General features: G+C 44.9%; 2 protein-coding genes and 2 long non-coding RNA genes across 8 annotated transcripts in view; 2 read left to right on the top strand and 2 right to left on the bottom strand.

Moving 5' to 3' along the window:
* Window positions 1-5,429, bottom strand: part of NAA15 (N-alpha-acetyltransferase 15, NatA auxiliary subunit) — an 83,342-nt gene extending 77,913 nt beyond the window's left edge. For 3 of the 4 annotated variants that reach the window (XR_003142151.3, XM_025462279.3, XM_025462280.3), the window contains exon 1: window positions 5,079-5,429. Coding sequence is in view for 2 of the 4 variants with exons in the window: in XM_025462279.3 (XP_025318064.1) it covers window positions 5,079-5,132 (54 nt within the window). In the remaining 2 variants the exon portion in view is untranslated. The remainder of the gene's footprint in view (window positions 1-5,078) is intronic. The other variant, XM_049097204.1, reaches the window with a different exon arrangement.
* LOC112669294 (uncharacterized) lies at window positions 952-11,315 on the top strand. 2 transcript variants are annotated; one of them, XR_003142153.3, is made up of 3 exons: window positions 952-4,476; window positions 8,101-8,206; window positions 9,352-11,315. It is a non-coding gene; the product is annotated as an uncharacterized LOC112669294 (long non-coding RNA). The 2 variants fall into 2 exon arrangements; XR_003142152.3 differs by lacking the exon at window positions 952-4,476 and adding an exon at window positions 5,565-5,914.
* On the bottom strand, window positions 9,946-11,588 carry LOC125753029 (uncharacterized). Its single transcript, XR_007403844.1, has 2 exons — window positions 10,936-11,588; window positions 9,946-10,541 (listed from the first exon to the last, which is right to left on the bottom strand). It is a non-coding gene; the product is annotated as an uncharacterized LOC125753029 (long non-coding RNA).
* Window positions 11,589-11,713: 125 nt separating this feature from the next.
* Window positions 11,714-16,589, top strand: NDUFC1 (NADH:ubiquinone oxidoreductase subunit C1). The gene is made up of 4 exons (XM_025462282.3): window positions 11,714-11,847; window positions 12,209-12,312; window positions 14,656-14,735; window positions 16,428-16,589. Exons 1-3 carry the CDS (start codon window positions 11,763-11,765, stop codon window positions 14,713-14,715), a joined length of 249 nt encoding a protein of 82 aa, XP_025318067.1. The 5' UTR covers window positions 11,714-11,762; the 3' UTR covers window positions 14,716-14,735; window positions 16,428-16,589.
* The last annotated feature ends 8,097 nt before the right edge of the window (window positions 16,590-24,686 follow it).

Raw genomic sequence — 24,686 nt, forward strand, 5'->3', positions numbered from 1 at the left:
TTTCTCCTAAAATTTTTACAGACTTAAAAAAAAAAAGTATTTGGTGTATTTTACAATATAGTATATTTACATTAGAGCAAAATTTCTAGGACTAGCAAAATTCTAGCAAATTCCAAAGGACGCTTTCAGGGAAAAAATGTAGTCTAGCTTAAACATTTGATTGCCTACAGTGTGCAAAATAAAAGGACTTCATAGCAGGTAAAACTTTGTTTCCATTTCTTTGTTACATTCTGAACACATGTAGGGCAGCCAAAAGCATATTAAAACCAGTTTCAAGGTTACTGTCCACATTCAGTTGCAAAACTAGAATTGTCACATAGAAATTTAAGTCAAGGGCACTTCCACATGCATACGGAAAATTTACTTGACAATCAATTCCTAATCTTAATTTCACCTGCAACTAAATCCAACCTAAGTATCATCCAACTGTAGAAAGAGCACTTTTTTCCAAACGCAATACACTGCATGAAATAATTTGCCTATGGGATGCCTGGGTGGCTCAGTGGTTGAGCATCTCCCTTTGGCTCAGGGCATGATCCTAGGGTCTGGGATCCAGTACTGCATCAGGGTCCTTGTGGGGGAGTATGCTTCTCCCTCTGCCTATGTCTCTGCCTCTCTGTGTCTTTCATGAATAAATAAAATATTGAAAGAAAGAAAAGGAGAGAAAAAAAGAAAAGACACGAAGAATGAATCTGCCTACAATGTGCAGGTACCTACCATACATCTAGCCACCTACAAACCTACAATTATCACAATACTTTTACCTAACTCCCTCTCCATAGGACACCTCCCCACCCCCGCCCCCACGAAATAGACAAACACTAGGCAGGTATGATACAAATGCCCTGAGCTAACAAACAAATTGATTCTTGAATCTAAACACTAAGCTTTTAAGCTTAATCTCAGTCTGTTTCCTTAATAAAAATGTCCCTACCTTGAGAAGGCTTTTTTTTTTTTTTTTTGAGAAGTTTTAAGAATAAAGAAGGATCCACAAAGTGCACTGTCCAAAAAGGTAACCATATACCACATGTGGCTATTTGAATTTAAACTTAATTTAAAAATTTAATTCCTCAATTGCACTAGCCATATTTCAGGTGTACAACAGCCACATGTGACTAATAGCTATCATATTGGACAGAGCAGATACAGGACATTTCCATCACTACAGAAAGATCTATTGTGCATGCGGTACAAATGCTAAGTTTTCAGCAAATCACAAAAATTATCACCTTGCCATACTAACTTCTCTTACCACTTTTCTAGAAAAGATAATTTCTGTCCTCTAGATTTTTAACTAACAACATAAATCATTCAGGCAAAAGTCCAAAAATAGACTAATATTTTAAATACTCCCAACTTAGGCTTTTAGCCCTCACATTAATACCTTAGGAAAAGAAGAGCAGTGGCAGCAATAGTCATCAAGCCGGTAACACTGGAGTGTAAAGCATTAGGGTATATCCAACTTGTCCAAGTGGGCTAACATCTAAAAAGGTGTGAATCTCATTCCACCTCAGCAACTCATTCTCCCCACCCTTAACCTAGATCCCAAAAAAGTCGTGTAAAAATCTGTTTATTCCCTCAAACTATTTAAGTAAACAAACCATCAAGAGTAGGCAAAGTCACCATTTTCTAATGAGTTCGTTTTCCAAACTGTTGAAATAGTGTATAATTACAACAAAAAGCCCACAAAAACACCACTTCTGGTAAACACACATAACTGTTCTTTAAACTAAAACCCATACAGAATAGATATACCATATTAAATTCATCCCCTGCCCTTTCTCTAGACAGATTATAGACAAGATACATTTTGTAGGCATTTTGACCAATTTACAATTCTTTAGTCAGAAAACAGGTAATACATGAAAAAAAGGGCCCAATTTGCAACAAACTGAGTTTTAGGTATCACCTAAACTAAAACAAGCCAAGTGATTCCACTACACAAACTTTTTGAGTTTCCTTTGAAAAATTAAGGCAAACACATAAAATTACTTTGTAATTGGGATCCCTGGGTGGCGCAGCGGTTTGGCGCCTGCCTTTGGCCCAGGGCGCGATCCTGGAGACCCGGGATTGAATCCCACGTCGGGTTCCCGGTGCATGGAGCCTGCTTCTCCCTCTGCCTGTGTCTCTGCCTCTCTCTCTCTCTCTCTGTATGACTATCATAAATAAATTTTTAAAAATTTTTTAAAAAATTACTTTGTAATTGAGGTTTTAAATATTTAAAATACAAACTACATTTCCTAAAGGAACCTACTACAAACAAGTATGGTACAACTAACAAAGTAGTAGCCAAAAGATGAATACTAGTGGAATGATTTAACAGTTACCAACCTAACACCTGGTTACAGGCATTAAGATATGCCCAACTTTTCAGAGGGGATGGGGCTTAAATCAAAAGAGCTAACCTACCATAAAAACTGAGAAAGCAGAAGCAACTGTGAAAAAGCAAATACTAAGTATGCTTTTGGTTAGGAATGCTTTCTTCATTCCTAATATAATAAGAACATTACACCCCCTTTTCTTTAGCAATTTTTGCATTTCTTTTGCATATACCTTATCATAGTAACTCTTTTAGCACTTTGATTCTAGCAATGAACTTAAAAGTTCTGCCGCACTATCACAACCAGAAAAAAAAATAATACGTAAAATGCTTAATCAAAAAATGCTTTCTATGAAGAGCTGAACTGTGGTACATCCATATCACAGTATTCTACTCAACAATAAAAAGGCACAAACTAGTATTGATACAGCCAACAACTCAGATAAATCTCAAAGGAATTATATTGCATTAAAACAAGATCAAAAATTAAAAAAAAAAAAAAGAAACCAAGGCCAATCCTAAAAGTTATATAGTGTATGATTCTTCTCAGTAAACATTCTTGAAATGACAAGACTATAAAAATACAGAACATAACGGTAGTGGCTGCCATAGTTTGGGGGTAGAGGCTAGAAGGGAGGTGGGAGCATGTGGTTCTAAAAGGGCAACAGAAAGATCCTTGTGCTGAAGGAACCATTCTGTATACAGACTGTAGTGGTGGTTATGTAATTACACTTGTGATAACACTGCATGGAACTCTATACACACAAATTAGTACAAGTAAACTGGAGAAATTAAATAAGATTGGTAGAGTATATCAAAATGTTACAATAATGAACTACAGTTTAGCAAGACATTATTAGCACTGGGGAAACTGGGTAAAGGGTACAAGGGATCTCTGTATTATTCTTTAAAACTACATGTAAATCTACAGTTATCTCCAAATAAAAAGTTTGGTTTTTCAAAAACTGCTACTCTAACAATTGGGATAATTTTAATATCAACTGGATACTCCATAGGGAGTAACCATTAACAGTATTATAGCTCTACAGGACAACTTCCTTGTTCTCAGAAAATGCTTGCTGGAGCATTTATGGATGGGATTCTATGTCTGCAAGTTACTCTTATGTGCACGGAAAGGGAGAGAAAGCAAATCTGGCAAAATGTTACATACTAAATTTAGCTGAAGGGTTTGGGAGTGCTCCTTGTACCCTTCTCTCAACTTTTCTGCTTGAATATTTTTTCCACAAAAAAAAAAAAAAAAAAAAAACTGTTAAGGAGTAAGATTTAAGACAAATTTTCAAAAAAAAAAAAAAAAAAAAAAAAAAAAAAATAAGACAAATTTTCATCCTAAAACTACATTACAGTCAAACTTCCACACCAATCAGCCTTTTAAAACATTTAAAATAAATTGTGTTAAAACTATGTCATAGTCCCATCTACACTCGTTATTCTTAAACCAAAAATAGCTATAAGGATTTTGAGGTAAAAGAGCTATGCGATACTGGATGTGACTTTCTGGTAAATCTTTCAACATAAATGGACTCAATCCGTAAGGCACGTTGGATATCTTTGTAAAATCAAAGTTAGTTCAAGATGGATCAGTCCTTCCATTTCCAGAAGACGGGATGCCCAAAACTGTTCTACTTTTCAAACAAAGTGAAGCTAATTAACAATCACGACGGAAAACAGCCAACACGCTCATTCATGCACACACCCTCTAAATCTGAAGAGTCTTTTTTTAAGTCTGGCAAACAGCTCGTTCTTTGCACAAAGAAACGTGTGCACCGACGGGCAACCCACACGCTAAAAATGGCAAACCAAACATGGGCCACAATGTATTAACTTCTAGCGCCAGGGCCGCGAGACAGTTCACAACGTAAACAATGCCTCCAAACATCACTGCAATTGATAGTATCCGAGGGAGAGAGAGAGAGAGAGAGGGGAGGGGGGAACAAAAAAAAAAAAAAAGAAAGAAAGAAAAGGGCAGCAAACCGCACACAGAGGAAATATGTAGGGGAAACAAGGGAGTGTGAGCTACAGTCCAGAGGATCCGTCTCCGAAGTTCTCAGGCTGCTCGATTTTCTGCATCGGCGTTCATACCCTTTGTGGTCTTTAAAAGAAAATCCGTGTCCGCAACGTCTCCAACCGAAAACTCGGTAAACTTTTTTACGCGTCCACCCGGGCCGCCCCGGGCCGGGGGAGCGGGGAGCGGGGAGCGGGGTGCGGGGTGGGGCGGTTTCCCGCTCGGGAGACCGAGGAATCACCGTCCGTGCCCTGCTCCGTGCAGGCAGGAGGCAGCGAGCGCGGGGAGGCCGAGGCTCTGCAGCGTCCGGCCGGGGCGGGCGGGGACAGGTGAGCATCCATCCCGCGCGGAGGACGCACGGGCAATGAATGAGCGGCGCCGCACCCGCACCACCTGTTCCCGCCCGGGGGCCGCGCCCGCCCGCCCTCCGCGGCCCCCGCCCGCCGGGCCTGCCCTCCCTTCCCTCGCGGCGGAGGGACGCCCGCCGCCGCCGCCGCCCGCGAGCCCGAGCCCGAGCCCGAGCCCGAGCCCGAGCGCGGGGTAGGGGCCTACTCCGGATCCCCGGCCTCCGCGGCGCGCACGCGGACGCGCACCCGGGCGGCGGCGGGGAGGCCGGGGGGCTTGGGCCGCCGGCCCGGGGCACGGAGGCGGGGTCCCGGCGGCGCCGAGGGGAGGGGTGACAGGCCCGGGCGCCGGCCGAGCCCTCCCGGTGCCGGCCCGCCGTCGCCCGCTCACCAAGATCCGCTTGAAGAGCGCGTTCTCCTTGGGCGGGAGGCTCACGGCCGGCATCGTTCCGGCTCCTCCCGCTGCTCCCGCCGCCGCCCGGCTCGGTCAGTCTGTGTCCGGCCGCCGCCGCCGCCGGCCCCTGGCTGCTTCAGCCTTGACTCGCCCCGACCCACCGCCGCCTCCGGGCCTCGAGTGTCACCGCGCCGCGCAGCCCCGACACCCCCTTCCCCTCCTCGTCTGTTTTTTCCTTTCTCACTTAACGCTGCCGCCGCCTCCCCCCCCCACGGGTCTCCGTCGGCGGTTCACGTGGTAACTGAACAGACCGACAGAGGCAGCCAAAATGGCGGACGCGGAGGGCTTTCCCACCCGGGTCACGCCTCCTAGCGCGCAGGCGCGATGACCCCCTTTCCCCACCTCCGCTGTCCTAGAGCTTGCTGGGAAGCCCGGAGGCCGGGGGGTGGGCGGAGCCGGCTAGGGCAGCGGCAGGCCCCGCCCACTCCCGCCGGGCCTGCGCTGCGGCGGCTCTGCGCAGGCGCGGCGGGCGCTTCGCGAGCGGCGGTTCCCGCCGCCTTCCCAGGCGGACTTTGTCCTCGGAACTGCCGAAGCGGCCTCTCCCCGCTTGGGCGGGCTCCCCGGGTCCGCACGAACGTGCTTGGAGCCTGCAGTGCCGAAGCGAGGGGGTTCCAGAAGCCCTGCGTCTGATCAAGGGCCTGATCAAGCATCTGAGGCGGAAGGAAGGAGGATGCAGGCATCCCCCCGGGGCTCAGGGCTGGGGGGCGGGGGGGAGGCTTGTTCTCGGGCTTCAGGGAGTCCGAAAACCGCGCTGACTTCGTTCATTACTTAAGGTGAGCCTGGCAGGAGAGCCAGGTCCTCAGCGGCCGTGTTTGCACTGCCGCGGAAGCATCGGGAATTAAAGTGCATTTTATTCCATCGCTGAGTCCGTACCACGGAGAGGCCAGGGCTGATTGGGTCCCCTTGGGGGGGGGGGAGCGGGTGGAGACCTCGGGGACGGGGAATCCCCGGGGCTGTCTGAAAGCTAGCGGGTGTGCTGAACTCCCCATCCCCGGGAACCCGCAGGTCTTAAAAACCCAAGGATCCGGCAAGGATACTCAGAACTGCTGCAGTAGGCAGCCCGTGGTGGGACTTGATCCCGGGACCCCTGGACCACGACCTGAGCCAAAGGCAGACGCTCAACCACTGAGCCACCCAGGCGTCCCAATATACTTGATTATTTTCGATGATCTCTCTCCAGATGCTGAATTCCATCCGTCAGTAGCATCCTCTGCGTCATGAGTTACACTGTACATGCAGTAGCTTTGTTCTTTTGAATGCATTTACCCAGATAGTTTCCCCTTTCAGCTTGCTCTTCTTTAACCCTCCCCGGAAGGTGTCAGAGATGTTTCCCAGTGTGAAAATCTGGGACTAATGCTTGGGTTTTCTAGCTATCTCAAATGCCCTCTTCTTTTGCCTGGATCATAAATGAGGTTTTAGGTTTTATCAATCAAATCCTGCAGTTCGAGCAGCCTCGGGTGGCTCAGGGGTTTAGCGCCTGCCTTCGGCTCAGGTCATGACCCCGGGGTCCCGGGGATCGAGTCCCACATCAGGTTCCCTGCATGGAGCCTGCTTCTCCCTCTGCTTGTGTCTCTGCCTCTCTGTGTCTCTAGTGAATAAAAATCTTTAAAAAAAAAAAAAATCCTGCAGTTCTCCAAATTCTGTTATCTTCTTTCAAAAGTTTCATTGAAATAAAGTATCTACAGGAAATCATGTTTGGGTTTTGGAATGTGGCCATTTTTTTAACCCTAACTTTTTTTAAAATTTTTTAATTCATTCATGAAAGACACAGACGGAGAGGCAGAGACACAGGCAGAGGGTCGAAGCAGACTCCATGCAGGAAGCTCGATTAAGGACTTGATCCCGGGACTCCTGGATCACACCCTGAGCCAAAGGCAGATGCTCAACCGCTGAGCCACGTAGGCGTCCCAAGATTTTCACTTATTCATGTGAGACAGAGAGAGAGAGAGAGAGAGGCAGACACATAGGCAGAGGGAGAAGCAGGCTCAATGCAGGGAACCCGACATGGGACTCCATCCTGGGACTGGATCCCGGACTCTAGGATCACACCCTGGGCCAAAGGCAGGTGCTAAACGCTGAGCCACCTAGGCGTCCTAAGCTTAACCTTAACTTTTTTAAAATATAACTAAGAACAGGGATGCCTGGGAGGCTCAGCGGTTGAGCATCTGCTTTCATCTTTGGGTGTGATCCCGGGGTTCTGGGATTGAGTCCTACATCAGGCTCCCTACGTGGAGCCTGCTTGTCCCTCTGCCTGTGTCTCTGCCTCTGTCTCTGTCTCTCATAAGCAAATGAAAAAAATCATATATATATATAACTAAGAACAAACAATTCACAAAAACAGTTGTCGTTCAGTGATAACCTTTGAACTTCACTGCCCCCAAGAGGTCTTTCTTTTAACCATCTAAACTATTAAGAAGTAAGAAATTATCTACCTTGTGATAATTTTAGTTTCGCTACTAACTTTGGTTTTCAAATCTCTGGTTTCATATCCACTATTCACCCCTTTCAGGGAAGAAAATTTCTGATCTTTGAAACAAATAGTATTCCCCACAAAAGGCTGAGCACCTAATAGTCAAGCCAAAAATATAGTTTGGTAAATGTTACCCTTTTTATGGTGGATAACAAATTTTTAAGACTCAAAATTTCACAAAGTTTGCATCAACATATATGGTCATTTCCTAGTTAAAATGCACCCCTAGGGGCAGCCAAGGTGGCTTAGCGGCTTAGCGCTGCCTTCAGTCCAGGGCGTCATTCTGGAGACCTGGTATCGAGTCCCATGTCAGGCTTCCTGCATGGAGCTTGTTTCTCCTTCTGCCTGTGTCCCTGCCTCTCTCTTTCTCTGTCTTTCATGAATTAAAAAAATCTAAAAAAAAAAAAAAAATGCACCCATAGATAACAGTTGGACCATACAATCAGTGACTTGCTAACCTGAATGCGATAATAAAATATGTTCTCATAGATCCGAGTGTTCGACAGAGATTCCATTTAACACATATGCTGTGAATGACAGCTGTGCAGGAAGTTAATATGTCCAAGGCTGGATGATGACAATGAGGATGATGATGGTTAGTACATTCATCTTACCCTAAGTATTTGCATATCACTATTGTCAAAATGCCTCTTCACAAAAATAATAATAATAATAAATAATTTACCTTCAAACTTTAGTTCTCCGAAAAGGATATGTGGAGTGAAAATTCTCCCTCTCCATATATGTAAGATGTTCTCTATTGACATTTTTATGCCCTAATTCTTAAGTATTTAAATTTTATAGAAATACAGCATAAGTCCATATATTTGTCACTCAGATTTAACAAATGTTTAACATTTTGTGATTGCTTCTGATTTAAGATTTTGTTTATCTGAGAGAGAGTGAGAACACAAGTGGGGAAGTGCAGAAGGAGAGGGAGAAGCAGACTCCCTCCCCACTGAGCAGAGAGCCTGATGTGGGGCTCCATCCCTGGGACTCCAGGATCATGACCTGAGCTGAAGGCAGATGCTTAACAGACTGAACCACTCAGGCACCCCTGCTTCTAACTGATTTTTTTTTTTAAAGATTTTATTTGTCCATGAGAGACACAGAGAGGGAGAGGCAGAGACACAGACAGAGGAAGAAGCAGGCTCCATGCAGGGAGCCTGACGTGGGACTCAATCCTGGGTCTCCAGGATCATGCCTGGGCTGAAGGCACCACTTAACCGCTGAGCCACCCAGGGTGCCCCCTTCTGACTTTTAAATAAAAATTCGCAAATAAACTGGGGTTCCTGGGTGGCTCAGTCTGTCAAGCATCTGCCTTCTGCCTGGGTCATCATCTCAGAGTCCAGCCCTACGAGAATCTCCCTGCTCAGCAGAGAGGCTGCTTCTCTCTCTCTCCCTCTGCTACTTCCTACCACTCACTCTTTCTCTGTCTCTCTCTCTCAAATAAGTAAATAAAATCTTTAAAAAAAAATAGGTGTGCGGATATATCAGATATACCCTCTCCAGATCCTAAATTTGATACATGAAATTCTCTTGCATCATAAATCAATAAATGTAAGTGTAGTGATTTTTTTTTTTTGATCTTCTATTTTATACTCTTTCAACTCTTGCTCTTCTCTCACTCTTCCTAGAAATGAGAAGTCAATTGAGTAAGATGTTGCCCAATGGAAAAAATCTGGGACTAGAACTGTAGTTTTCTAGCTGCTAACTCAAATCCTTTCCCCTTTTGCCTAGGTCATAAAGGTTTTAGCATTCAAACTCTGGAAATGCTTAAGTGCATGTAATGTAGCAACTTCTACCAAAATATCTGTGGCTATGAGCTCCTGGCCGGAATTGCTTCATCAGGATTCTTCTCAAGATGGAGTTTCACCTACAGCTGCCTCCTCCCAAGTGTAGGGTTCCATCAGCTCTAACACGCGGAGAGGAATGCACTTGTATTTCATCACTTTCCCAAAATATACACAAGTAAAAGGATACAGGAACCAAAAGAACAAACCAGCTTTTTCCAACAGCAGTACTGAACTTGGTAATTTGCTTCCTGGCTCTGTATGCTCTGACTAAACACGGCTTCTGTTTCGACTTGTTAAGATACTAGCAAAAGCTGTGTCAGGACAAGCTTCCAAGGGATGATGTAGAAAGAATATTCAACTGTCAGGTTGCTGAGCGGACAAGAAGTTGAGAACCAACAACTGACTCAGCATGTTAGTTGGGTGGTTTGCTTACTTGAGCATGAGGCCAGGAAGCTCAAACCAGGTTACAAACTATAATGTGACTCACAGTTAGCAATCTAGTTAGCCATTCAGTTGCACGTAAAAATGAACAAGAAAGCATTGTACGATGATTTTATTCATTGGTCAATAATTATTATTTTTTACCAGTAATATTGCTAAAGAAAACAGAGAGATGGGCATCTGGCTAGGTCAATCAGTTGAACATGAGACTCTTGGACATAGAGTGGTGAGTTCAAGCCCCATGTTGGGCACAGAGCTTACTTAAAAAGGAAGAAAGAAAAACAAAATTAAAAAAATATATATAGAAGGAAAAGAGATTTGCTAATATTCATTGTGCTTTTATTTTTTCGTATTTTAAAGATTGTGTTTATTTTTTCATGAGAGACATAGAGAGAGAGGCAGAGACACAAGCAGGCTCTATGCAGGGAGTCTGATGTGGGACTTGATCCTGGGTCTCCAGGATCAAAAGCCTCGCAGCTTTTGATTTTTAGGCAAATTACTTACTGTCTCTATGCCTCAGTATTACAGCTGTAACATAAAACCTATCCTATGTGGTCCTTGGGGAGCTTAGAAAGTATCTGGTAGTCGTAAACAATTTGATTTTGCCCACCGAAGACATTGTACTGTTGATAGGCTTTATCTTTCATAATTGAGCCAGATTTTGTGCAGTCACTTCTCAATCCAATCTGATATCTAAAGGCCATGAAAAATACGTATATATGTAAAAGAAATAATTTAACACTATAATCCTTTAAACTTAATGCCACTTAGCATCATTTTAAAAGCACAAGGAAGGGCAGCCCAGGTGGCTCAGCGGTTTAGCACCTGCCTTCAGCCCAGGGCGTGACCCCCGAGGTCCTGGGATGGAGTCCTGCATCGAGCTCCCCGCAGGGAGCCTGCTTCTCCCTCTCTCTCTCTCTCTCTGTCTCTCATGAATGAATAAATAAAATCCTTAAAAAAAAAAAATAAACTCGCCTCTTGGAACCTTGTTCTCTACAGCTCGGGGCCTCGGGACTGGGGGAGGCTGCCAGGTGGGCTACTGAGGATCAGCAGAGCTGGGCTCAGAAGACCCCAATCTGAACCCCACCTCCCCTGGCTGTGGGATCCTAAGCCTGAGCAGGTCAGGGCACTTCCGAAATACGAAGAATTCTCTTTTCCTCGCAGCCTCGGGAAGCTTCGCTAGGATAGTGCGTGTGAACAGGCTTCCGGAACTGAGGTCTTTCCAAATAGACGGTATGTCCCCTTGCACGAGCCAGTTGCCTTCTTGGAGCTTTATCTGTAACCTGAGGATAGTAAGGCCTGTCAAGCGGTCGTTATGAAGGTGAAAGGAAATGATGCACAGAAACCAGTAGGATGCATAACACACAGCGTTTGGAACACAGAATTAAAAGTCCTAGTTGTTGCTCGACGCTTCTTTTTCAGTTTTCTGGCTCATGTTGCAAGATTTTCCTAAATCTGGGCAGCCGGGGGGCGGGGGGCTCAGCGGTTTAGCTCCGCCTTCAGCCCAGGGCGTGACCCTGGAGACTCGGGATCGAGTCCCACATCGGGCTCCCTGCAGGGAGTCTGCCTCTCCCTCTCTCTGTGTCTCTCATAAATAAATAAAATAAATAAATAAATAAATAAATAAATAAATAAATAAATAAATAAATAAAATATTTAAAAAATAAAGATTTTAGTAGATCTGCTGAGTATCCCTGGGGCAGGAGCCTGAAACGGAGCAGCAAAGTGGATAAATGACCCCTCCACCCCCCTGACCCCCGCCTCGTTCCACCACCGCCTCCCGAGGCCCATTCCACCGACCAGGCGAGGCCGCCCCGCCCGCGAGCTCCCGCCGCGCTCCGCCAGGGGGCGCACGGCCGCCCCGCCCCGCCCCGAGGCCCGGCCCCCGAAGGAGGCGGAGCCTCGCCCGGCAAGATGGCGCCGCCCGTGCTGTGCCGCCCGGCCTCCCGGCTCCTGGCTCCGGCCCGGCTCCTGGCTCCGGCCCGGCTCCCGAGCGCCCGTGAGTGCTCCTGGCGGCGCAGGCTGCCCCGGCCTGCCCGTCTGCCGCCCCCGGGGCGGGCCCAGCCGGCGGGGGCGCGGGGTCGGGGCCGCGGGTCGCAGCGCCGACTCTAGGCTCGCCGTCGCCCGCCGCCGCCCTCTCTCGGTCCCTGCGAACGGCCTTGGGGCTCCCGAGAGCCGGCGGAGCCCAGTGCCCGGGCGCGGAGGGCGGCGCGGAGGACGGGGGCGGCGGGCCCGCAGCTGCGAGCCCGCTTCCGCCCGGGGGTGGGGGCGGGGCGGCAGGCGAGGCCCACTTCCGCCGGGGGGCGGGGCGGGAGGGTTAGAGACGCTAAGGCACCTGCGCGTCCGCTCTCCGCCTGCAGCTCGGGCGCGGTGGAAGTTCTACGTTCGGGAGCCGCCGCGGGACCGCCCGGACTGGCCGAAGGTCGGGCTGACCTTGGGCACCGCCGTCGCCCTGTGGATCCACGTGAGTTGGCGCCCCCGTGGTGCGCGGGCCCCGCTCGTGGGGGGGCGCGGGGGCGCGCGGGGCCGGGCCCCGGCCCCCACCCAGCCGCGCGTTCGCGGAAGTGCTCAGCGCGTGCGACCTCACAGCGGAACCCCAAGGACCAGCCCAAGGAAGGGAGATTGCAGCGGCCTCGGAGTTAGGCCGGTCGTTGTTAACTGGCATGACGATCCGTTTAGGACGGACGGCAGTTTCAGAAGGGATTGTCCTTTACTGGCTAATGAGGATGGAGGCTGCCCTTGGGTTCATTCATTCATTCATTCATTCATCCTGAGAGAGACAGACAGGCAGGGACCCAGGCAGGAGAAGCAGGCCCCATGCAGGGAGCCCCACGTGGGACTCTAACCCGGGACCCCGGGGTCACGCCCTGGGCCGAAGGCAGACGCCCAACCGCTGAGCCACCCGGGCCTCCCTGCCGTTGGGTTTTACGAAGACTTTTTTTTCCAGATGCTATACGGACACATCATCAATGGACAAGCAATACAAATTAAGCCCCACTAGACTCCCAAAACACAAGCTTTTAATCAACGTTTGGGTAAATGCACTGTTGGAAATCGTACTCTGTGTGTAGCAGGTTTTTATTTTCTCTTTACAGTATTACAAATGCTTTATTTTTTTAAAGATTTAATTTATTTATTCATGAGAGACAGAGAGAGAGAGAGAGACACGCACACAGGCCGAGGGAGAAGCAGGCCCCATGCAGGGAGCCTGATGCAGGACTCAACCCGGGACCCCGGGGTCACACCCTGGGCCACACCCTGGGCCGAGGGCGGCGCTAAACCGCTAAGCCGCCTGGGCCGCCCTCCAAGTGCTTTACATATAAAAATTCACTTAATCTTTTTCAACAACACTGTGTAATAGGTACTGTTATCACTGACTTTTTATAGATAAAGAAAACACTTGGAGGGGAATCCCTGGGTGACTCAGCGGTTAGCGCCTGCGTTTGACCCAGTGTGTGACCCCGGGGTCCCGGGGTCCCGGGATCAAGTCCCAAATCGGGCTCCCTACACGGAGCCTGCTTCTCCCTCTGCCTGTCTCTCATGAATAAGTAAATATTTTATTTAAAAAACAAAAAAAGAAAACACTTGGAGAAATTAGTTGGCTAAACCCGATTCTCCCTGACTTCAGAATTACACTGTAGACCACCGTGAAATACTGCCTCTCTGTAGACACCTTTTTTTGAAGTTAACTCAAAGTCTGTGTGCTATGTTAGTATTTAAGATTTGTTTGTTTTTATCTCATGGGTTTGGGGCTTTCTTTACTGCCTCCCACCTCCAATGCTTAGATCTCTTGTTTTGAATTTTCTTATTAAAATGGCTTGTTGATAATGGGAAGGAGTAAGAGATGGTGAACGTGGTTTACAACATAACAATAGTAACTAATCCTTTCAAAAATAATATTTGTGGGACGCCCAGGTGGCTCAGTGGTTGAGTGTCTGCCGTGGGTTCAGGGCATGACCCCAGGGTCTTGGGATCGAGGTCCGAATGGGGCTCCGTGGGGAGCCTGCTTCTCCCTCTGCCTGTGTCTCTGCCTCTCTGTCTTTCATGAGTAAATAATAAAATCTTTAAAAAAATTTTTTTAGTCTTAAAAAAATATTTGTTATAATGAAGTTTTAATTTAAAGCTTTCCCCAAAAAGCTTGATTGCTGCCGAGAACTCTGAGTGTAATTTGGATCTTTGCAGCAAATGTCACCCTTGTGTATCGACCATTGTTTTGGTTGCAGATTCTGTCAGACGGTGGTTCTAAGAAAGTTTCTATGTCCCGAGACATTGAATTAACACACAGACAATTGGGGATGGGGATGGTGACTCACAGTGTCCGGCATCTAAGGTTAGAGATGTAACACAGCAACCAACATGGGCCTCATTTAATGACTCCGTTCTGGTTGGTTGTGTTGGTTTAACTCCTCTGTAGTAACTTACTCTATTACGTTAATTACCTGCTAAATGAAATAAATTATTTGACAGAAGTTGAATTTAAACTCATAAAGGGGACACCTTGGGGGGCTCACGGCATGATCCTGGGACCGAGTCCCACATCGGGCTTCCTGCATGGAGCCTGCTTCTCCCTCTGCCTGTGTCTCTGTCTCTCTGTGTGTCTCTCATGAATAAATAAATAAAATCTTTTAAAAATAAATAAATAAAAATAAACTCCTAAAGGCTATCTTCTCCTCAAATTTAGTATGTTAGATTAAAATGAACTAGTATATACCATTCATAGTTTTTGGACTTGCATCTCTTAGCCTTTTATTTTTAACTAGAATAATTTATATATATATTTCTAATTCTAATTGTTATCTACTTCTAGCTAATCAAAAAACATAATGAAGATGTTTTAGAGTATAAAAGAAGAAATGGGTTGGAATAAACCATTGAAATACTAATATAGTAAGTATGCAATTTTATAGGATTAATAAATTATGCAAGTTAATTTGACCTCTTTTTAAATAATGTATTTTGGTTGATTTTTTTATTGGGTTTATATATATTTTTGTTACATCTTTTAAGTAATTTCTAAACTTAATGTGAGGCTCAAACTCACAACCCTGACATCAAGTATTGCATGCAACTCCAACTGAGCCAGCCAGGTGCCCCTACTGAGTTTATACTTTTAGCACTGATATTCCTGTCTGTGACAAATTTTTGAATTTTAATACCTTAGCTGAAGCATCTCTCAGCATAAATATTTTTAGCATCATTTTCAATCATGCTTTGTTTATGTTCAAAGAAAGTTGTGTTTAAGAATGAAATCAAAATCGTATCATTTTTGTAAACCTAATATACTGTGCACAATGACTTCATAACATTGAAGACAAGTTACCATTATTCATGTATTTCTTAATATCTGTTTGTTAAATGTGACACCTGAGTAAATTTCATGAGACCAGAAATCCTATTTTATTAATCATATTGTACTCAGCAAATTGCCCAGTGCTTGGGCCTGCTGGTAATTTAATATTTGTAGAACAGGTGAATGTATGAGGGCAATAGATTGGGAAATCTTTTACCATATGACCATTTCATTATGATTGTTACAACTAACACCCAGTTGGACAGTTCCTAGTAAAATCTAGCTGTGAACAAGGTACTCTTCTCTGCATGCTCAGTGATTTAAAAGAAGGAATGAGGGACACCTGGATGGCTCAGCGGTTGAGCGTCTGCCTTTAGCTCAGGGCATCATCCTGGAGTCCTGGGATCCAGTCCCTCATCAGGCTCCCTGCATGGAGCCTGCTTCTCCCTCTGCTCCTCTCTCTGTGTCTCTCATGGATAAATAAATAAAACCTTAAAAAAAAAAAAAAAAGAAAAGAAGGAATGAGTTTACTTTATATGTCTACATATATGTAAATGCATAGTTTATTTCTGAAAATCCTTTTAAAGAAATTTTACATTAATCTTTTTGCAAAATGAAAAATCACATACATCTCAGCTTTAATAAGAATTAGATTGATTCAAGTAGGTAACTTGGGGGCACCTGGGTTGCTCAGTCAGTTAAGCATCTGCCTTTGGCTCAGGTCATGATCCCAGGTTCTAGGATCTGATCATGACAGCATCGCGCTCTGTGCTCAGCAAGGAATCTGCTTCTCCTTCTCCCCTCTGCCTGCTGCTCCCCCTGCTTGTGCTCTCTTTCTCTCTCTCTGTCAAATAAATAAATAAAATCTTTTAAAAAATAAAGTAGGTAAGTTATAATCTGCTTGATAATAGTAATCACTAGCATACACTTTTTTTTTTTTTTTTTTTTTTAATACGTAACAACTCAAGCTCGGCTCTCTAGGGTTTGATTATCCAAATTTTTTCACTTCTCTTTTCCTATTAATATCACCTTGCTATCCCTACTACAGTCAGCCAATCAATCGATAAAAATGAAGTCGATATTTAAATCAGGATGATTTTGCTACTCTCTTAATAGGTCACATAAAAATTTTTTGCTAAAACTTAACACAATTAAGGGTTGATACTTTTTGTGGATTTACTTTCTAGACTTTACCAGATACTCTGAGGTAAATTATTCAGAATGGTTTCAGTTTAATATTATTTCTGCTGGTTAATGATACAGTTTTAATTTTTTTCTCTTCATTATAGGTATGCTCCATGTTGTGATTATACTAGTTCCTTTGGATTCAGCAACCTGTTAAGTTGTAAACATGAGAGAAAAAGTTATATGTGAATATGTGAATGTATGCCAAATCAGCATTTGTGTTTTGCATCTTTAAATGAAAAAATAAAAATACTAATGTATTCAGATTATGCATATTTTAACTATGTAGAAAATGTCAGTTCTAAAGTACATAACTTGAAGTATTCTGATGGAGAAAGTACCATCTGATAATGGGGTCGGTGGTAATAAGGGTACGTTGGTAAAAAAAAAACTTGTTAAGGAGATAAATTAAAAATCGCTGCTAAAAAAAAAAAAAATCGCTGCTGAAGGATTTACTCCGTATACCAACTTTTCATTTCTAATCCAAATATTGTTGAGTGTGTTAAGGTGATAAAACTACATTATTTTTCAAAATACTTAAGAACCCAAATACTGTTTTCTTTGAGAGAAGCCATTCCGGTAAGTCAGAAAGGTGAATCACTTACTCTTATTACTAGAGTGTTCATACTTCCTTGAATTTCAATGATTGTCATTTGTATGGCTTTTGTACTCACCAGTTATGGCACCAATTTGTTTTTTCTTTTTGTAATATGATTTAGCAAATGTCTATGAAAGGGGGGAAGAGGAAAGAGGGTTAATAGGTACAAAATAAAATACACTTCATTTATCCCTCATCAAAATCCTTTCTTGTGGGGACGCCTGGGTGGCTCAGCCGTTGAGCGTCTTCCTTCAGCTCAGGGCGTGATCCTGGGGTCCAGGGATCGAGTCCCGCATCGGGCTCCCTGCATGGAGCCTGCTTCTCCCTCTGCCTGTGCCTCTCTCTCTCGGTCTCTCATGAATACATAAATAAAATCTTAAAAAAAAAAAAAACTTCCTTTCTTGGAGGGAGGGAGGGAACCTTTCTTGTGTGTCAGTTAAGATTTATTTATATGCTGCTTCATTCATTTGTGACTTAAATGCTTAGGGTACCGTACATTTGAAAATTCATTATTAAGGTCTCCATTCTGATGTTAAGTGGAAAGACTTACTGTATTATAATTGGTTTTGTCTGTGTTTGGGGCTGTGGCCAACACTTACTCTGGGAGATTCATGGCCTAATATCCTTGGAAGTCACTTCCGAACATAAATTGAGTTTAATATTATTTTTAGATTAATTATATGATGCAAGTTCAGTGAAAGACCAGATATAATAGTTACTATAAACTTTTGTTAACTTGGAGCCCTAGCTGATAGACCTAGACAGGACCTTGGGGTTTCAGGTTACAGGTTCAGGACCTTGGGGTTACATAGACCAATGTCATATTTATGCAAATGCAAAAACCAGAGACGAAGAGTGATTTGAACAGCACTGTGGTACATGTGATAGATTCCGAAGATGCCCATTGCCTACTCCTTGGAATCTGTATATGTTAGATTAAATGGAAAAAATGAATTAAGATTACAGATGGAATTAAGTTTGCTAATCACTAAATTTGACACTTGAAGGGGGAGATTATCCTGGATTATTCATTTGGGCCCAATGAAGTCACAAGGGTCCTTGTAAGTGGAAGGGGAGACACAAGAGGGTGTCAGTAATGTGCTGTGAAAAAGACACAGCTGGCCGTTTCTAGCTTTGAAGGTGGAAGGGGGCCAAGAGCCGAGGAATGGCAAAGTCAAATTCTCCCCTGGAGCCTCTAGAAAGGAACACGGTCCTACGGACACCTTGATTTTAGTCCAGTAAGAACTGTGTTGGCTTTCTCACCTAAAACAAACAAACAAAAAAACCCTGTAAGATAATAAGTTTGTGTTGTTTTAAAACACTGTTGTGGTAGCAGTAGGGGACTAGCAGCACCACATGGTAATAGAAAACAAGCAGTCCAGGTATCAACTCCCAAATCAAACTGTTCCACTAAAAGAAACCCTGAGAAATTCACCTCCCAAAAGGGAATTGAAAACTCCAAGACACTTGAAATTCCAGAAACTGATAACCTTAGTTGGAAATAAAATATAAACAATATCCATTCTATGTCAGGCTTTGCAAACCTAGCTGCCTACCCGGTGTGGACCTCGATCTTGACTCTGCCTGTGTGACTCCAGGGGGAGCCATTCCTCGTGACCAGGCTGTCCAAAAGAACTTTCCTATTACTGATGGACGCGTCCTGTCTGCTCTCCAGTATAGTAGCCACTAGTTCCGTGTGGCTGTTGAGCATTTGGAATATGATTAATGGGACTGAATTTTGAATATTTCATTTTCATTAACTTAAATGGCCACATGAGGCTGGCAGCCGCTTTACTGCATAGCACGGATGTAGATCACTAACCTAGAGCCCTGCACACAGCGGCACTAGTAGAAATGCCTCCTAAGTTAAATACTGAAACCTCACTCCGACTGGGTTAAGCCAAAAAAGAGTTCCGAGGATACAGACCCCAAGGATAGGAATGCGCCTGGGCCCAGTAATAATGAGTCTGGAACTCCAATGTTATCAAGACTTGCTCTTGGCCCTGCTGTTTTCTTTGTACAATTCTCTAACCCGATCCACACTGTAAGAGGCCACAGTCTCATAGGTCCTAGCTTTACATCTTAGTTGAAGAACGTAGCTGGACGGAACAATATTCATTCTGATTCTGAATTCCCAAGAGGAACTGTGGTCACATTATGGTTTCTTTAGTGATAATATAAGAGAGTTTCCATTAAAGAGAAGATGCAGACAAAATCCTTTAATTACAGTCAAGTTTTTGTTTTTATCAGATCAAAATCGGGCACCTGGGTTGCTCGTTGGTCAAGCAGCTGCCTTCAGCTCAGGTCAGGATCCTGGGGTCCTAGAATCCTGTGATGGAACCCCAGGTTGGGCTCCCTGCTCAGCCAGGAGTTGGCTTCTCCCTTTCCCTGTGCCCCTGCCTGCCTCCCTCCCTCCTCTCCCTACCTCTCCCTTCCCACCCCCTCATCCTCTTTCACTCTCCCAAATAAAGTCTTTTTTAGACAATCAGGTAGAGCTTTTTTCATATTTAGTAGCTGTGAGGTGGTCATTTATTTAGTCATTCATTCATTTTAAGCTCTGGACCCAATGTGGGGCTTGAACTCACAACTCTGAGATCAAGAGTTGCATGCTTTTCTAACTGAGCCAGCCAAGTGTCCCTAAATTATTTTCTTAAGTTGCCATGGAAAAAATAAGCTATATAAACTCAGTTGCAAGTATAAGAAGTAATAGGTTGAATTGTGTCCCCCCCCCCCCCAAAAAAAAGATAACGTCATAGTCCTAACCCTCAGTATCTCAGAATGTGACCTTACTTGGTAATAGGGTAACCGCAGATGTGATTAGTTAGGATGGGCTCATACAGGCATGGAGTGGATCCTTAATCCAGTATGATTGGCATATTTAGGAGAAGGGACAGACACATGGACACACCGAGAAGACGGCCGTGTAATGATAGAGGCAGAGATTGGAGTGATGCAGCTACAAGCCAAGGATTATTACAAACTCTGAAGCTGGAAAAAGCAAGGAAGGATTCTCCACTACAGCTTTCAGAGCAGGCGTGGCCCTGCTGACATCTTGATTTCGAGCTTTGAGGGCCCCAAACTGTGAGAATCTCTTCCTGCTGTCCTGAGCCATCCAAATTTGTAGTAACATGCTATGATACCTTAGGAAAATTATACAGAAGTACTAGGGCATCTCATGTTTATTTTGCCAAAGAAGAGTAGGTGGAGAGTGTACTGAGTCACCTCCAAGAATAATTTAAGCATTTACCACCTTTGATGACCTTTCTCCGTCATTGTATCTAAATATTTTGGCCCATCAAAAGGATTTATCAGGGCTTTCTTCATTGCCAATTTGTCTTCCTAGGTACTCCTGTAGGTGTATCTATGTTGATCTATATAAAGTACACTTTATATTGATCTGTTGAAAGTACAGGTGATAGCCTAAGAATTTAATGTTAAGAAAAACAAAGCTGTGGGGGGCCTGGGTGGCTCAACCAGTTAAATGACCAACTCTTGATTTCAGCTCAGGTCATGATCTCAAGTCCTGGGATTGAGCCCCTCATCTGCTTCTCCCTCTCCCTCTGCTCCCTGGCCCCCACTCCCACACGTGTGTGTTCTCTCTCTCTCTCTCTCTCTCAAATAAGTAAATCAATAGAATCTTTAAAAAAAAAGAAAGAAAAACAAAGCTTTTTCTAACTTTTGATGGAGTCCAGGAAATCACTCCGTCTTTGAAAATTCCTTTTAGTTTATAGCATTTAAGCCTTGAGTAAGTATGATTAATATTACCAATACAGGCCCCTTACAATATGTATTCAAGGCTAATATCTTCTTTGTCAACGATCACAATTAGGTAGAGTCCATCTTAGGTAAGCTGAATCATCTCTGACCCTTGATTCTTGTTTTCCCAACCAGACCACGAAAAATGTCAAGGATGTGCTCAAGGGCAGTATTATCAACAACATGGCCAACAGCTGGGAAACCATTGCCTGAGTTTCTCAGTCCTCTATCCAAAAGACCTATGTTAAAATTCTTTTGTGTTTGGGAGAAACAGCTTACCACAGAGTGAATTTGACAACCCATGGGCATGTCCTCTCTTAGGAAATATTTCATCAAGATACGAAGATTTTGCCATCAAAATGGAAAGCCACATATTCTGCAGGAGCAGTAAAGTAGGTAGAAAAGTCCCCTTCAATCCAAGAGGCACTGAGGTTGGGGTGCCTGGCTGGCTCAGTCACTGGAGCACAAGGCTCTTGATTTCAGGGTTGTGAGGTCGAGCCCCACGTTGGGCACAGAGCTTACTTGAAAAACAAAACAAGGGATCCCTGTGTGGCGCAGCGGTTTAGCGCCTGCCTTTGGCCCAGGGCGCGATCCTGGAGACCCAGGATCAAATCCCACGTCAGGCTCCCGGTGTATGGAGCCTGCTTCTCCCTCTGCCTGTGTCTCTGCCTCTCTCTCTCTCACTGTGTGCCTATCATAAAAAAAAAAAAAAAAACAAAACAAAACAAACAAGAGGCATTAAGCTTTTAACTAAGATGGATAGGACCTGGAGAGTGGCACTATTTATCTCACAATTCTGGCCTCTCTCAGCTGGCAAGGCCTCACCCAGCATAGAGGACGTGATAGACACCCCACTAGATCTTACCATATGATAAGAGAGTGGAATACAATGGGTCCTGTCGTGTGTGCCTTGAAAAGCAGCAGAGGGATGCCTGGGTGGCTCAGAGGTTGAATGTCTGCCTTCAGCCCAGGGCGTGATCCTGGAGACCAGGGATTGAGTCCCACATGAGTCCCTGCATGGAGTCTGCTTCTCCGTCTGCCTGTGTCTCTGCCTCTCTCTCTCTCTCTGTCTCTCTCTCTGTCTCTCATGAATAAATAAAATCTTAAAAAAAGGAAGGAAGGAAGGAAGGAAGGAAGGAAGGAAGGAAGGAAGGAAGGAAGGAAGGAAAATAAAAAAGAAGAAAAGAAAGAAAGAAAGAAGAAAGAAAGAAAGAAAGAAAGAAAGAAAGAAAGAAAGAAAGAAAGAGAAAAAGAAAAGAAGAAGAAGAAGAAGGGAAGGAAGGAAGGAAGGAAAGAAAAGAAAAGAAAAGAAAGAAAAGAAAAGAAAAGAAGAAAAGAAAAAAGAAAAGAAAGAAAAGAAAAGAAAAGCAGAATATGGTAAAAGGAGCTTTGGGCTCCAGCTTGGGCTGGTAGCCAGAATCTAGCAATGCCTCCTCCAACTAGGTGAGCATGTTTCATACTTAATGTGCCTTAGGGCTCACATGAACCCTATGAATAAAGGAATTATCCACATTTTACTCAGACCAGTAAAACAGACTGGGTATCTGGCTCCAAAACTCACACTTCCAACCACACTAGTATACTACCTCAGTGTTTCTCATGAGTGATGATAAAGGGATAAGCAACATTACCCAATATCCCTTGGGATCGTCAAGAGGATGGAGTACAGAAATAAATGAGGCAATACTTTGGGAAAAGCTTTTAAAGTCCTATACATGTGTGTCATTCTTGCATCATTTAAACCAATCGGTTTGCATTGTTAAAACTAGTTTGGTTTTAGGGGTCCCTGGGGGGGGAGCTCAGTTGGTTAAGCATGTGCCTTCAGCTCAGGTCATGATCTCAGGGGCCTGGGATCCAGCCCCTCATTGGGCTCTCTGCTCAGTGGCAGTGGCAATTCTGCTTTTCCCCCATCCTTTGCCTCTGTGATCTTTCTCACTCTCACTCACCTCAAATAAGTAAATAAAATATTTTTTAAAAACCTAGTTTGGTTTTAACCAAAGGCCTTAGATTACATTTATTATTAATATCCGATCGGAGATTTCTTTGTGATCATTGGCCCCACTGACGGTGGGCTTGGTAGCAAAGGTGGTTCTCCGCCTCATATACCTGCAACTATAACATCTCTGTGATGGCAGAAATCTTGTCTTGTTCCTTGGAGAGTGCCTTGGAACGGTGCCTACCGTAATAATACTCGGCAAGGATTTGTGAGATAAATTATGACCAATCTCCAGCGTCTAGCATGGTCTGTAGCATCTTGTGAGCATTTTGACACACATTTAGAGTCTGACCGATGGGGTGACTACTATGCAACCTAGAGGTGATCCAGAACACCTCAGACTATACCAGAAAGAGAATACAATTGCACTCTGAACAGGAGCCTAGAACAGTGTCCCCAGAGCCACCATCATTTACAAATATTTACTCAGAAAAAAAAAATCCTTCTTTTTTTTTTTGTTGTCTTTTTGCTTTTTAGAATCTGTTTATTTTCCATCAACCTTATTTCCATTTTGTTTGCCTCTGTAGAAGAGCAGCTTAAGGCCCCTCCACGGTTGTTCCTACGCACTCAGCGGCCTGAGCAGCAGGAGCTGCAGACCAGTCGTTGGGGGGTGGGGGGACGGGCTGAATAGGTGCACAGGGCCCCAGGCCGCCTGCAGACCATCTGCGACTTCAGGCTGGGTCGCAGTGACTCAGGGACTGGAGCCATCCACTCACCCTGAACTTCCTCCTTGGTCACAGCCTGGTCAGCAGCTCTTCCTTTTCCATCTCCCCAGTATCTCTGCAGAAGCAGACATCAGGCATGACTTCCCACGGGTGCTCAGGGTACACGGTGCCACACACATGCAGGATCTCCCGGGCCAGCACCTCACTGCGTGAGCTCCCTTGGTTGCAGGGATGGCAATGCCCACGCAGGGGAGGGTCTGTGTTAGAGCCACGGGAGGCAGGCTAAGGTGAGGCCTGGGGGTCAGCCCTGGGATCAGTCACCGCCAGAAGCCTTGGCTCTCAGAAGGCGGCCTGGATCAGCTTAGCGAAAGTTCCAGGAGCAGAGAGGCCAGCAATCGGAGTGGCTCCTGCGGCAGCAGCAAATTCCGGATTTCTGGATGATGCGACACATCAGCTGGGGTTTCAATGGCAACAACGGCACCAGCTGCCAGCAGAAGCTTCTCCCGGGTTCTCTTCAGATTTAGGAGGTAGATACCATCACTTTGCCCTGTGTACTGTTCCATTTGGAAGTCAAGGTCGGTACCACCGAAGTGGGTTCCTGCTGCAGGAAGTTGAGGGCCTCCAACTCCATCATTTGCAGAACATCAAGGGCCCCAGACATTGTGAAAGTTTCCCCTGTCATATGGCAAAATGTATATGGCAAAACAACGCCATATGGACCCTTCCCTGGGTAGCAAGGAAAGGCAGAAAAAAAAAAAAAAACATTTTAGGGGAGCTTCTGACACAATAATAGTATAACGCACGCATTAATTCATTTAATGCATTTATTGCCTTTGACTACTTCTCCCTGGCAACCAAGTAAAAATTCATCGCCAAGTATACCAGGGAATGAATGAGCCATAGTGGAAGGCAGATTTGGTTTGATTTGTCCGTTGGTCCTACCAGCTAGCAGTTCACTAAACATCCCACACCCCACGGAGATAGCTAATCTCTAGTTGCCAACGGATGTGTGCCTGATGCTGCTCAACTTAGTAAATGCACTAACCTGCATTCTGCTACTATCAGGACTATCTCCTTGGTGGAGGCCTAGCCCCTTCTCACACTGTTTGGAAACCAAAATTTGATCTCTCGTTACCTACAGATTACCTAATTGCTTTTTTTTTTTTTTTTTTTTAAGATTTTACTTATTTATTCATGAGAGACACACAGAGAGAGGCAGAGACACAGGCAGAGGGAGAAGCAGGCTCCATGCAGGGAGCCCGATGTGGGACTCGATCCTGAGTCTCCAGGATCAGGCCCTGGACTGAAGGTGGGGCTAAACCGCTGAACCACCCGGCTGCCCACCTAA

This window comes from Canis lupus, chromosome 19 (genome assembly GCF_003254725.2).
Source record: "Canis lupus dingo isolate Sandy chromosome 19, ASM325472v2, whole genome shotgun sequence".
NCBI lineage: Eukaryota > Metazoa > Chordata > Mammalia > Carnivora > Canidae > Canis > Canis lupus.

What these genes read in the sequence shown, in the direction of transcription:
- NDUFC1 (XM_025462282.3), top strand. Translation starts at nt 11,763, where the DNA reads ATGGCGCCGCCCGTGCTGTGCCGCCCGGCCTCCCGGCTCCTGGCTCCG. An exon ending in GGCCCGGCTCCCGAGCGCCC is followed by an intron (nt 11,848 to 12,208) that starts GTGAGTGCTCCT and finishes CTCCGCCTGCAG; the next exon opens with CTCGGGCGCGGTGGAAGTTC. An exon ending in CCGTCGCCCTGTGGATCCAC is followed by an intron (nt 12,313 to 14,655) that starts GTGAGTTGGCGC and finishes ATCTACTTCTAG; the next exon opens with CTAATCAAAAAACATAATGA.